This window comes from Lemur catta, chromosome X (genome assembly GCF_020740605.2).
Source record: "Lemur catta isolate mLemCat1 chromosome X, mLemCat1.pri, whole genome shotgun sequence".
NCBI classification, from domain to species: Eukaryota; Metazoa; Chordata; class Mammalia; order Primates; family Lemuridae; genus Lemur; species Lemur catta.
In genome coordinates this window covers 6994108-7006776 of record NC_059155.1, presented here as the reverse complement: position 1 = coordinate 7006776, position 12669 = coordinate 6994108, and the positions used below count along the sequence as shown (strand labels likewise).

General features: G+C 48.4%; 1 protein-coding gene across 1 annotated transcript; it reads left to right on the top strand.

Moving 5' to 3' along the window:
* Nucleotides 1-6858: 6858 nt before the first annotated feature.
* Nucleotides 6859-8453, top strand: LAGE3 (L antigen family member 3). The gene is made up of 3 exons (XM_045538255.1): nt 6859-7112; nt 7450-7578; nt 8137-8453. Exons 1-3 carry the CDS (start codon nt 6862-6864, stop codon nt 8249-8251), a joined length of 495 nt encoding a protein of 164 aa, XP_045394211.1. The 5' UTR covers nt 6859-6861; the 3' UTR covers nt 8252-8453.
* Nucleotides 8454-12669: the final 4216 nt, after the last annotated feature.

Sequence of the window (12669 nt, the reverse complement as noted above, 5' to 3'; positions counted from 1 at the left end):
CAGAGCAGGGAGCGGCAGGCCGGGGGAGGGAAGAGAAGAGAGGGAGGAAATGCTGCAGAGATGAGAAATGGGAAGCGGTGGGGGCATCACGAGAGGAGGCTGGGGTCCCTGCACGGTGAGATCCGTAAACGGGCTCGGGCATGTTAACTGCGGGCACCATGCCCCTCTGTGCCAATTCACCTGCTGCCCCTTGCCCAGTGAAGGGCCCTGACACCCACCACCTGCCCCTTGGGGAGGAGCCTCAGGACAGTCTCTGACCCCCACGGACGTGGTATGATCATAATGACACTAGGAGACAACAGCATGAGTGAAGGGCCCCACTGAAATGGCCTCTCTTTAGACAGAAGTGGTCTGGCAGCTGGGATGAGGTGCTTGTGGTGCCATTCCCCAAGGGCCCATGGGAGGAAGGGCAGACTCAAAGAAGAGCAGCACTTGCTTTGGGTTGAAGCTCAATGAGGGAGGTGCCTAGGCAATGGATTCGCTGCGCCCACACTTTGCTGGTGCCTTCCAGCTCCAGTAGCTCTGCCTGGGAGTAGACGCAGCAGCTGTGGCCAGCCTTGAGCCTCTGGGCCCTGAGAAGCCTGCGAGAGAGTGACACACACCTGACAGCATCTCCAGGGCCCAGCCGACTTGCCCTCATCTGTGCTCACCTCTGGGGCCCCACGGAACAGCTCTGGCAGTGCTCATGCCTCACCCTCTTTCACCCTCTCTCTCCTGCTGTTTACACCACGTGCTCCTTGGCAGGCTCCTTTGCTGGTTCTCTCTCTTTCTCTCCCTCTCTCCCTCTCTCCCTCTCTCTCTCTCTCTCTCTCTCTCTCTCTCTCTCTCTCTCTCTCTCTCTCTCTCTCTCTCTCACACACACACACACACACACACACACACACCACCTCTCAATGTTGGGAGGCCCCAGGCTCTTTGCCTGGACCCCAACCCCTGCTCCTCTCTCTCTGTATCATCCTCCAGGGAGCCCATCCACCTTCGCGTGCATTTCTGGGCATTACTCCTACATCTGTGTCTCACCCCAGCCCTCTCTTCTGAGCTCCAGCCCTCTCTAGGGTCGGACTTCTATACAGCTCCTGACTTTCCTGTGGACACTCCATTCATCACTGAATGCACACCATGTCCCAAGTGCTGGCAACTCTGAGACTGGAAGAAACTGTCGTTTCCCTCTTGACATTCACATACAGAACTAGCCAGCCCCTCAGCATGCACTTGTTCTCTGTGGCCCATCTCAGTGAATGGCAGTACCACTCGGCCAGGCTTGTAATGACAAGAAGTAGGAAGCCATCTTTGCCTCTCCTAACTTGCCCTTCTCCACAGGCAATCAGGCAACAAAATTTTTGGAAGCATCCAGGGCGGTCGATGCTGTGTCCTCTCCTCCCCTGCCTACATTAGGAGCCACTCAGGGTCAGGCTGTCCCACTGTTAGGGATGCAAGATGGTGGCTGCCAGGTCTCTCCCTTGTAAAGATGTATTTTTCCTTCCTAATTCACAAGTACTTTGGGGCACTCTTTAGAGATCATGTCAATATCCTGTTCCCCAACAATCTTTCATCTAATGGTCTGTCCATCCTGTGATGATCCTCACCTTAATCGGTTATTAAGTTAATAACTTAGTTATTACATTGGTGGTTGCTAAATGGTGATTTTCTGATGCTTTCTTTTTTCTCTACATTTATCAATTGCCATTTCTCTATGAAGAGCTTTCCTTTCTCTCTGCTCTCATTTCTTTTCTCTCTCTCTCTTTTTTTAATTTTCACTTGCTCACACACTCACTGACACACCCACCCACCCACTCTCTCTGGCTCTTATTTCTTGAGTATCACAGACTTGTTGATTCTTTTCTTTTTCTTTTTTTTTTTTTTTGAGACAGAGTCTCACTCTGATGCCCGGGCTAGAGTGCCATAGCGTCAGCCTAGCTCACAGCAACCTCAAACTCCTGGGCTCAAGCGATCCTCCTGCCTCAGCCTCCCGAGTACCTGTGACTACAGGCATGCGCCACCATGCCCGGGTAATTTTTTCTATATATATATTTAGCTGTCCATATAATTTCTTTCTATTTTTAGTAGAGATGGGGTCTCGCTCTTGCTCAGGCTGGTCTTGAACTCCTGAGCTCAAACGATCCACCCGCCTCGGCCTCCCAGAGTGCTAGGATTACAGGTGTGAACCACCTCGCCCGGCCTGTTGACTCTTTGTATTCAACAACTTAGAATCCAAAAATATAATTTGGGGGTAATGTTCTGTTGGACTATAACACACATACATCATGTAATGTGTATACATTGTGAGTGTACAGATCAATGGATTTTTAAAGGGAGAAAATGTATCTATGTATCTATCCCCACAGATCATAATATAGAATATTGCCAGTACTCCCAAAACTTCCCTCATGCCCCCTCCCTGTCATTACTCCTTTCCAAAACTTTTTTTTTTTTAATTAAGACAGAGTCTCACTCTGTCACCCTAGGCTAGAGTGCAGTGGTGTCATCACAGCTCACTGCAACCGCAAACTATTGGGTTCAAGTGATCCTCCTGCCTTAGCCTCCTCCCAAGTAGCTGGGACTACAAGTGCATGCTACACCCGGCTAATTTTTCCATTTTTAGTAGAGACGGGGTCACGCTCTTGCTCAGGCTGGTCTCGAACTTCCTGAGCTCAAATGATCTTCAGGCTCCCAGAATGCTAGGATTACAAGCATGAGCCACCACATCTAACCCTTTGCAAAAGTTTTAATATATTTTTGGATGCTCAAAATGTTCAAGCTTTGGTTCTTTTGGGTTTGCTCCTGTGTCACTTTGACATGCACCTATCCTTTTGTTTTTCAAGCACATACTTACTTTCTGGCACTACAAGATGCTTCAGTCTCATCTTGTATTTTTTCCTGCCCCAGCCCAAGAATCAGCCATTTCTTTAAAGAGCCCTGGTTCCTTTTAGTAGGAAATGATGGTATTTAAAAAACAAGATCTGGGTGCAGGATGTGTTCATTGCTACTGGGGTGTCATTGCTTCTAGACCCTTTCAATGGACAAAGCTGGGAAATATATATTAATATATGTGTGTGTATATATGTATTTTTTTAACACATTGACGGCCACACTAGAAAAAATTTTTCTCCCTGGGGCCATGGTGTTTTATTAAAACAAAATGATCCAGGCCAGGCACAGTGGCTCACGCCTGTAATCCTAGCACTCTGAGAGGCCGAGGTGGGTGGATCGTTTGAGCTCAGGAGTTCGAGACCAGCCTGAGCAAGAGCGAGACCCTGTCTCTACTAAAAAATAGAAAGAAATTATCTGGCCAACTAAAAATATATATAGAAAAAATTAGCCGGGCATGGTGGCGCATGCCTGTAGTCCCAGCTACTCGGGAGGCTGAAGCAAGAGGATTGCTTGAGCCTAGGAGTTTGAGGTTGCCGTGAGCTAGGCTGACGCCAAGGCACTCTAGCCTGGGCAACAGAGGGAGACTCTGTCTCAAAGTAAATAAATAAATAAAAAAACCCCAAAATGATCCTTTCTAATTTGTTATTTTTTATTGTTTTCTGTGCATGAGTTATATGCAATGCAATCCACGTTTTTAGAATTAAATTGTCAATGCGAATTGTAATAAGAACATCAACAAGATTTTCATGAACCAACTGCAGGGTTTTGCTTCACAAGGCCCTGGGGCTACAACTAGCCTGAGTTAAATACAACTCACATGGCAGTCAATGTGTTAAAGAACTCAGGAGTTCATACTGAAAGCTCCAATTACAGTCCAACGTCACTGTTTTTTTCTCACCTTCTCTCATTCCATACTGAGAATTTTGATATATTTACTCATTTGTTTAACCAGATAGAGTCTACCTTAAAGTATACCCAAAATAGCTTCACACTCACCTCATCACTACCATTATCAACAACATACATACTAAGAGTAAAGCTAATTATCATTATTATTTTTGAAATGAGGTCTCACTATATGATCACTGTATCACCCAGGCTGGTCTTGAAGTCCCGGGCTCAAGCAGTCCTCCCACCTCCGCCTCCCTTGTAGCTGGGACTACAGGTGTGAGCCCCTGCACCTAGTCAGTCAATTTTTTTTTATCCTTAGAATATATCCCACAAAGGAAGTAGAGTAAGACAGCTAAATTTAAAAAGGCACTGAATTATTTTCTCTGTGTGGTTTTGTTATAAATTGGGTATGTAGTTAGGCTCATTTAGGTTTTTGTTTTTTTGGTTTGTTTGTTTTGAGACAGGGTCTCACTTCTGTTTCCTGGGCTATCATCATAGCTCACTGCAACCTTGAACTCCTGGGCTCAAGCGATCCTCTTGCCTCAGCTCCTGAGTAGCTGGACTACAGATGTGTGCCACCATGCTTGGCTAATTTTTTTTCCATTTTTTAAGAGATTGGTCTTTCTATGTTGCCCAGGCTGATCTCGAACTCCTAGGCTCAAACAATCCTCTCACCTCAGCCTCCTGAGTAGCTGGGATTACAGGCATGAGCCACCATGCCTGGCCTACTTTTGTTTTTATTCAATTATAGCATTTGATTTTGCCACTCTTTCAAATTTATTTTTTGAACTATGTAAAATATTTACATGGTTCAAAAGTCTAAACTACATAAAAGGCATATTCCAAGAAATCCCATACCCATTTCAACCCCCTGTAGGTGACCATTTTAATTAGTTTCTGGTTTACCATTCCTGTGTTTTTTTTTAATAAGCATATGTGTCTATGAGAGTGTGTGTGTGTGTGTCCTTTGCCCTCTGCTTCTTTCACATAATAATATATCCTGGAAATAATTTCATTTTTCATTAGAGAATTTCATTCTTTTTTATGGCTGCATGAGACTACTGTGTGGATATACTGTCCTTTATTTTTCCAGTCTCCTGCTGATGGACATGTACGTTGTGTCCAATAGTTTTGTATTACCAATTATGTTACAGTGAGTAACACTGTGTGTCTGTTGTTTCATATTTGTGAAGTAAATCTTACATGCAGGTTGCTGGGTCCCAGACAAGTCACAAAGTTTTGTAATTCCTTAGTAATCTGTTTCATTCAACAAGCAACAAACCACCTACTGCATACACAGCACTGTCCTAAGTGCTGGGGATATAGCGTTGAACAAAAGAAAAGGTACCAGAGACAATAGCAACAATAAAGAAATGAACAATACAAGAATATAATTTCAGACTAGTAGAAATACTGTGCAGCAAATTGAAATGGGCAAATGTGATGAAGAGTGCCTGGCGGTACTGAGTTACACTGGTGATCTCAAAGGCCTCTTGGAGGGAGACATTGGAGTCCAGATCCTAATGACAAGAAGCTAGCCATGTGAAAGTTTGGGGACAATCTTACAAATAAGAGTAAGTGCAAAGGGCTAGAGGCAGGCCACCCTTGGTTGGGAGCAGAGAGTAGGCCCCAGATAGGGAATGAGGGAGCAGTAGGTGGGGAAACAGGGTGAAGAAGGAGCTAGGAGCCAGGTCTTGTTGAGTTTTATAAGATATAGCAAAGAGTCTTGATGTGACTGCAAGTGCAAAGGGAAATCATTTTAGGGTTTTAAGCAGGGATGTGATTTGTATTAGAAATTAAAAACTCATTCTGCTGTGTGGAAAATAGGCTGTAAAGGGGCAAGTGTAGAAGAAAATGTACAGTTAAGCTGTTGAAGGAGTTCAGGGAGAGATAGTGGCTTCTACTAGGGACTAGCGGTGGAGAGAGAGTGAAGTGGACTGAGAGATTCAACAGGATTTGCTGATATAATTTAGCATTTAATCCTTTCTTATGATTACAAAGGAGGAAAACAGAAAACCAACACGACAACCACCGTCAGAAATTTCATGTCACTTTACAAACTTTTGATTGTAAATGTCACGAGTATTTACATGTTGGTGTATTGCTCTAGGACTTCTCCGCATGTGTACCGTTATTTACTAAAGTGGCATCTTCGTGACTAGCGTTGCACTCTGTCTTTTGAGGTATCTTATTAGAACCTGCCCCTACCGCCAGCACTTTCGCTCCGGTAGTGTCACTTCTCGCCTGCGTACGGGGCCCCGCACAGCCCACTCTAAAATGCTAATCTGACCGGTTCGCCGTCCCCTGTCAGGCCCCCTTCGGTTGGGCAATGGAGCAGGGTGCAGAGCAGTATTCCTGGGGGGTAGGGGGGACTACCCGACCCCGCCACCCTCCCTCGCCAAATCACCGCAGGGACGTCGTGCCACATCTCTTGGGGCCATTTGGGCCCAGGGGAGAGACAGGACGCGAACCCGACCGCTCGCTTAAAGGCCTCACGTGAGCTCCCCAGGGACCCCGGGGCAGGACCGGTTTGCGCAGGCGCGCTGGGGGTACCTGGCGCTCTAAGGGGTGGAGCTTCGTGAGGGAGCGCTGGTTGCCTAAGTAGCCCTGGGGTCTCTGGAAGCCCGTGGCAGGACTGGCTGGGCAGGAGCCAGTCACGAGCCCGTTGGAATCACAAGGGGCCTGTTTGTGCTGGCGCTCTGGGTAACCCAAGTTGCGTCCCACTCTAAGGGACTGAGCCTCGTGAGGAAACCTCAGTTTCCCCAGGATCCAAGGGCGGCAGGGCCGGCTTGGAGGGAACCGACCAGGCACCTGGCGGCCTTACTAGGGGTCCGTTTGTGCAGGCGCCCTGGAATCGCGTCATGCGCGAAGAGGCAGAGTTTCGGGAGGGAACCTCAGCCTCTCTGCAGCTGGCAGGATCCCGAAGGGCTTCCGCGGGGCCGACTTGTTGGGAACTGACCACGCGCCTGGCAGCCTCTCCAGGGGCCTGCGCAGGCGCGTGTGGGTGGGGTCATGCGGGAGGGGCGGTGCTTCTGGAGGGAGCCGCGGTCTCTCCGCCGCCCGCCCAGAGGGCGGAGTCGAAGCGGAGCAGCGGCAGACATGCGGGGCGCAGACGCTGACGCAGGCGGTGCGGCGGGCGGCGCTGACGGCCACGGCGACCCCGGTGGCGGGGGCACGGCGGCAGTTGTGGCTGGTGTGGCTCCCCATGTCGCGCGGGCACCGCGCGGCCCAGGTCCGGGCGGAGACGCAGTGCCTGCGGCCAGAAGGCCGGGAATCCAACCACACATATTGTATCCTATCCGAGGGCACAGCCAGAGAACGGGCTGGGGGCAGCCGGTGGCGGCGGAGGGGTACGCTGAGGGAGAAAGAAAAGAGAGCCAGGGTGGGGGAAGCAGGGGAACCGGGGGCTGGGGTATAGGGGACCAGGGTGGTCGGTAAAGGGTAAGAAATAGAGAAGGGGACCAGGGACGACTGGGGGCGAATTACAGGCCAAAGGTGGCCGGGGCCGGGTGACGGGGGAAGGAACGAGAGCGGGGGAGGCAGGGGATGGCCTGGGATGTGTGGAAGCAGGACTCGGGGTGAGACTGGTTTAGGTGGCCTCAGGGATGGACGGCTTCAGAGGAGCAAGGAGGCCTGAGACACAGGCAAAGTCGGTATCAGATGGTGCCTTTATCAAACCTCCACCAGCGCCCTCAGCGTGCCTTTCCCGACCCCTTTGGAGGCGGAAATTGCTCATGGGTCCCTGGCTCCAGATGCGGAACCCCACCAAAGGGCGGTTGGGAAGGATCTTACAGTGAGTGGCTGTATCCTGGCCGTGTAAGTTCTACAAGGGACCGGAGTGAGGGGGGAGGCCTCAGGTGAGGGGGCCCAGTTCCATGGAGGGTCACTCTGGGGGGGATGGGCAGGCACCCCCGGGTTAGGTCTAAGGTTACGGTTCCCAACCCCCGGGCCATGGACTGGTGGTAGTCTGTGGCCTGTGAAAATGAACATCTGTTGGGTCATGTCATTCAGCATTAACAACTATCAACATTTTGAAATATTTCCTCAGTTTTACAGTTGTATTTATGAAATAAATGTGTAACAGTAATATAGAATGTATAATTTTTGCAAGTTTAGCATTAAAGGGACTGGGCCAGAGAGCTATACTGCCCTCCATTGCCCCCACCCCCCGTCCGTGGAAAAATTGTCTTCCATGAAACCGGTCCCTGGTGCCAAAAAGGCTGGGGACCCCTGGTCAAAGGGGCTGGTGTGGTGCACTGGGCACGTTTCTACCTAGGCACTCTGTAATAATGGGGCTCCAGAGGGTTTGGTGTAATGGACGCCTGAGGGGCGGAGGCTACCTCCAACTTGATTTTCTTTTTTCCTCACTCTTAGCCGCTGGAAAGCTGAAGACTGTCGCCTGCTCCGAATTTCCATCATCAACTTTCTTGACCAGCTTTCCCTGGTGGTGCAGACCATGCAGCGCTTTGGGCCCCCTGTTTCTCGCTAAGCCTAGGCTGGGAAAAGGAGCTGAGGTCTGACCTTGTGTCTCCTAGGAAGTGCATCGTTCCTTAGGGCAATGATTCCCTACTAGTTTAGTGTGGGGGCCTAAGGTTTGCCTGTATCTGCGCTTGGGTGCTCAGGGTGCCCTTGTTTTGTTTGGTGCTTAAATGTTTGTTATGGCAGGAAATAAAACTGAGCTGCTATTCCAAGTCTTAGTTTCCTTTCAGCTTCAGCACCTCCACGTATTCTCACCATTGCCCCTAAGGTTGCAGGGGCGGTTCTGCGATTCAGATATGCAAATAGTACAAGGTAATTGAGGGCACTTTAGGAAATGGAAGAAAATGAAAATCTATTGGGTCACGTCATTCAGCATTAACTACTGTCAAGATTTTGAAATATTTCCTCAGTTTTACAGTTGTATTTATGAAATAAATGTGTAACAGTAATATAGAATGTATGAAGTTTAGCATTAAAGTTTTTCCCGATTTTTAAAATCTAACATGAGGCCAGGCGTGGTGGCTCATGCCTGTAATCCTAGCACTCTGGGAGGCCGAGGTGGGTGGATAGTTTGAGCTCAGGAATTCGAGACCAGCCTGAGCAAGAGCAAGACCCCATCTCTACTAAAAATAGAAAGAAATTAGCTGAACAACTAAAAATATGTAGAAAAAATTAGCCAGGCATGGTGGTGCATGCCTGTAGTCCCAGCTACTCGGGAGGCTGAGGCAAGAGGATTGCTTGAGCCCAGGAGTTTGAGGTTGCTGTGAGCTAGGCTGACACCACAGCACTCTAGCCCAGGCAACAGAGTGAGACTCTGTCTCAAAATAAAATAAAATCTAACATGAACTTTCCTCTTTCTAAAAATTCTTCAGAAACATTGAATGGATGCATAAAAGATGCATTATAATGTGATGGTTGAACATCTAAATTGTTTCCATTTTTTTGTTACAGATACTGATTCAGTGGGATTCTGGTATTTAAGTCTTTGTATGAATGATTATTTCCTTTTTTTTTTTTTTTTTTTGAGACAGAGTCTTGCTCTGTTGCCCGGGCTAGAGTGAGTGCCTTGGTGTCAGCCTAGCTCACAGCAACCTCAAACTCCTGGGCTTAAGCAATCCTACTGCCTCAGCCTCCCGAGTAGCTGGGACTACAGGCATGCGCCACCATGCCCGGCTAATTTTTTGTATATATATTTTTAGTTGTCCAGATAATTTTTATTTCTATTTTTAGTAGAGACGGGGTCTTGCTCAGGCTGGTCTCGAACTCCTGACCTCGAGTGATCCACCCACCTCGGCCTCCCAGAGTGCTAGGATTACAGGCGTGAGCCACCGCGCCCGGCCTAATGATTATTTCCTTAAGAGAGATTCCAAGAGGTAGAATTACTGAGTTAAATATTTACTGTTTACTTAATTAAGGCAAGATTTGCCCTCCAAAAAGTGTGTGCTCCCAGCAGAATGCTGGTTTCCTACATCTTTTCAGGGCCTGTTTCCTGTCAAAATAAAAAACCTAGTGCATGTGATAATAACAGGCAACCCAGAAACATTAGCAATTTTGTGGATTATTGGCCTCGTGAATAAAAGTACTGGAACAATTGGCTATACAGCATTTAGGGGAAGGAGTCAGCTCTTTGTAAAATATGTTTTGTCTGGCAACCTTGCTAAAATCAGTCTCGTAGCTCTCTTGTAGATGCCATTAGATTTTCTGCATAGATGATACTGTTTGCTCAGAATAAAGGCAGCTGTGTCTCTTTCCAGTCTGGATACCTTCTAGTGATTAATTTCTCTCCTCATGATGGGTTGCATTTTCCTGCTTCTGTAGTTTTTGATTGGATGTGAGACATTGCCCCTTTTTCCTTGACTGCTGGGTACTTCTGTTTTCCTAGACATGTCCATGAGTTGTGTTTTGGGATGCTGTTAAATTACTTGGAAACAGATAGAGACTTTTGAGTCTTGAAGATGTACTGTGTGGGACCAGAACAGCTCTTAGTAGTGTAGGATTAATTTTCCCACACTACTGAGATAACACCCTTCTGGGCGCCCTGGCTGATGCCTCCTGAATGAATGATGAGGTTCTCCACCCTGGCAGGTGTGGACAGCCGCCAGCCCCTATTATGTTTGAGTGCTGGGCAGAGTTACCTTTCATTTTCTCGGGGGTTGAGAGGTCCTTTCCCTGACCTCGAGTAGTTCTCTCACAAACTTGCTCATCGGTGGTCTGCTGGCTACTCAGGCAGGACCCTCTGCAGCTCTTCCCTCTGGTCCTCTGCCCTGCAAAGTACAGCTGCCTGGACTCTGACCCATCTCCTGAAGTCCGGGTGTCCACCAGGCTCCACCAGGAAACTCTGCAGGCAGGAAGCTGGGCCAGTTGCAGGGCTTACCTCGTTTGTTTCCCAGCTCCCTCACTGCCTGGTAGCCAGCATCTCCAAAACCTATGGTTCATATCTGTTGTCTGGTTTTGTGGGGTATTCCGAGTATGTGTGTGTTGGGGGTGGTATCAGTTCAGTCCCTGTTACTCCATATGCCTGGACAGAGTCTGTCTTTGCAGAAATTGGAGAGCTCTGGAGGGAGAGGGATGCTGTGCGTGGTGATGGTGGTAGTGGTCTCCGTGACCATCGTGAAGATGATGAGAGTGGTGATGGAATCTCAGCTGATGCAACATCTGATTGGCTATGGCAAGGACCGTACTTGCTTTCTTCCCTCCCTCTTGCTCTTTCTCTATTTTCCTTTCTTTCTTTCTTTTTTTTTTTTTTTTGAGACAGAGTGTCGCTTTGTTGCCCTGGCTAGAGTGAGTGCCGTGGCGTCAGCCTAGCTCACAGCAACCTCAAACTCCTGGCTTAAGCGATCCTACTGCCTCAGCCTCCCGAGTAGCTGGGGCTACAGGCATGCGCCACCATGCCCGGCTAATTTTTTCTATATATATTTTAGTTGGCCAGATAATTTCTTTCTATTTTTAGTATAGACGGGGTCTCGCTCTTGCTCAGGCTGGTCTCGAACTCCTGACCTTGAGCGATCCACCCGCCTCGGTCTCCCAGAGTGCTAGGATTACAGGCGTGAGCCACCGCGCCTGGCCTTCCTTTCTTTCTTGATTGATGTTTTTTAGACTTTACTGATAGATACTTGAGAATTTACAACACTCTCTGATTCCCCTCCTCACTCTCTTGTGCTTCTATTAGAGTCTATCCATTTCTGAGGGATTCCCCCCTATTAAAAATTGCCTGGTTTCTTTTTGTTTGGCTTAGTTTCTGTAATTTCACAATGGTAATATTTTAAACCATCTCATTTGTTGTCCTCTCTTGGGCTGGTTCTGTCTAGGCCGACTGACTGTACAACTGTCATCCTGGGACTTCCCTTTGTCCTTGATTAGAATCCCAATCCAGCATCACACATCTTCCTATTTACCATTTTACTCCTTATTTTTCTTTACTTGTGTATTTGGTTGTTTTTTAACTCAGGCTTATTGAGGTACAATTTATATACTGTAAACTTCCCCTTTGTTGGGTAGACAGGTCTAGGGGTTTTGGCAAACGCATACCATCATGTAACTACCACAATCTGCCATCTTGGCTCTATGGATGGACTGCTGAAGCTGGTGGCTTTAAAATCCAAGTTGGGTTGTGCTGTTCCTCTGTTCTAAACTGTCCAGTGGGTTCCCCTCTTGTTAAGAATCCAAGCCAAAGCCCTTAAAGTGGCCTGCAAATCCCAAGCGATCTGACCTCTTTCCTCTCTGGCCTCATCTACTCTCAATCTACCCCTTACTCACCCTGATCCAGCCACACAGGCTCAAGACCCCTCACCTTTCTGAAACACACCAGGCCCACTCCTGCCTCATGGCCTTTGCACTGGCTTTTTCCTGTCTGGAACTCTCTTCCCCCGTGTTCCACCTGGCTCACTGAAATGTTAACCTTTCAGCAGTGCTTTCCTGGCCACCCTACTTAAAATTGCACCTTACCTCCCAACCTGCAGTACTTTACAGGTGTTGGGGGCTGAGACTTTGGTACATGCACCATGATGGGAGTTACAACCGGAACAGTAAGGAAGTTCAGGTTTTAAGGAGTTTGGGTGCAATTGAAGCCACTGGAGGGTTTTAAACAACAGTGTAGCGACACGATCCACCTTGTATCTTAGCAGGATCTCTCTGCCTCCGATGCTGAGAATGGGCTGCAGGGAGCCAGGGCAGAAGCAGGGAGACCGGCACCCAGGTGAGAGATGATGGCGCCCTGGATCTGGGTGGGGGCGGTGGCAGTGAGGAGCAGGGAGCAGATTCTGCAGGTATCTTGAAGGTAGAGCCACCAGGATCTGCTGACGGGCTGTATGTGGCCCTGCACCTCCTGAAATGCTCGGGAACCCTGCAGTGAGTTATGCTTTCTCATAGAACAGGAGTCTAGCTCATCTAGGGTCCACTGGATCTGCCCACCTGTCCCAAAGACAAAGC

What these genes read in the sequence shown, in the direction of transcription:
- LAGE3 (XM_045538255.1), top strand. Translation starts at nt 6,862, where the DNA reads ATGCGGGGCGCAGACGCTGACGCAGGCGGTGCGGCGGGCGGCGCTGAC. An exon ending in CAGCCGGTGGCGGCGGAGGG is followed by an intron (nt 7,113 to 7,449) that starts GTACGCTGAGGG and finishes AACCTCCACCAG; the next exon opens with CGCCCTCAGCGTGCCTTTCC. An exon ending in AGTGGCTGTATCCTGGCCGT is followed by an intron (nt 7,579 to 8,136) that starts GTAAGTTCTACA and finishes CCTCACTCTTAG; the next exon opens with CCGCTGGAAAGCTGAAGACT.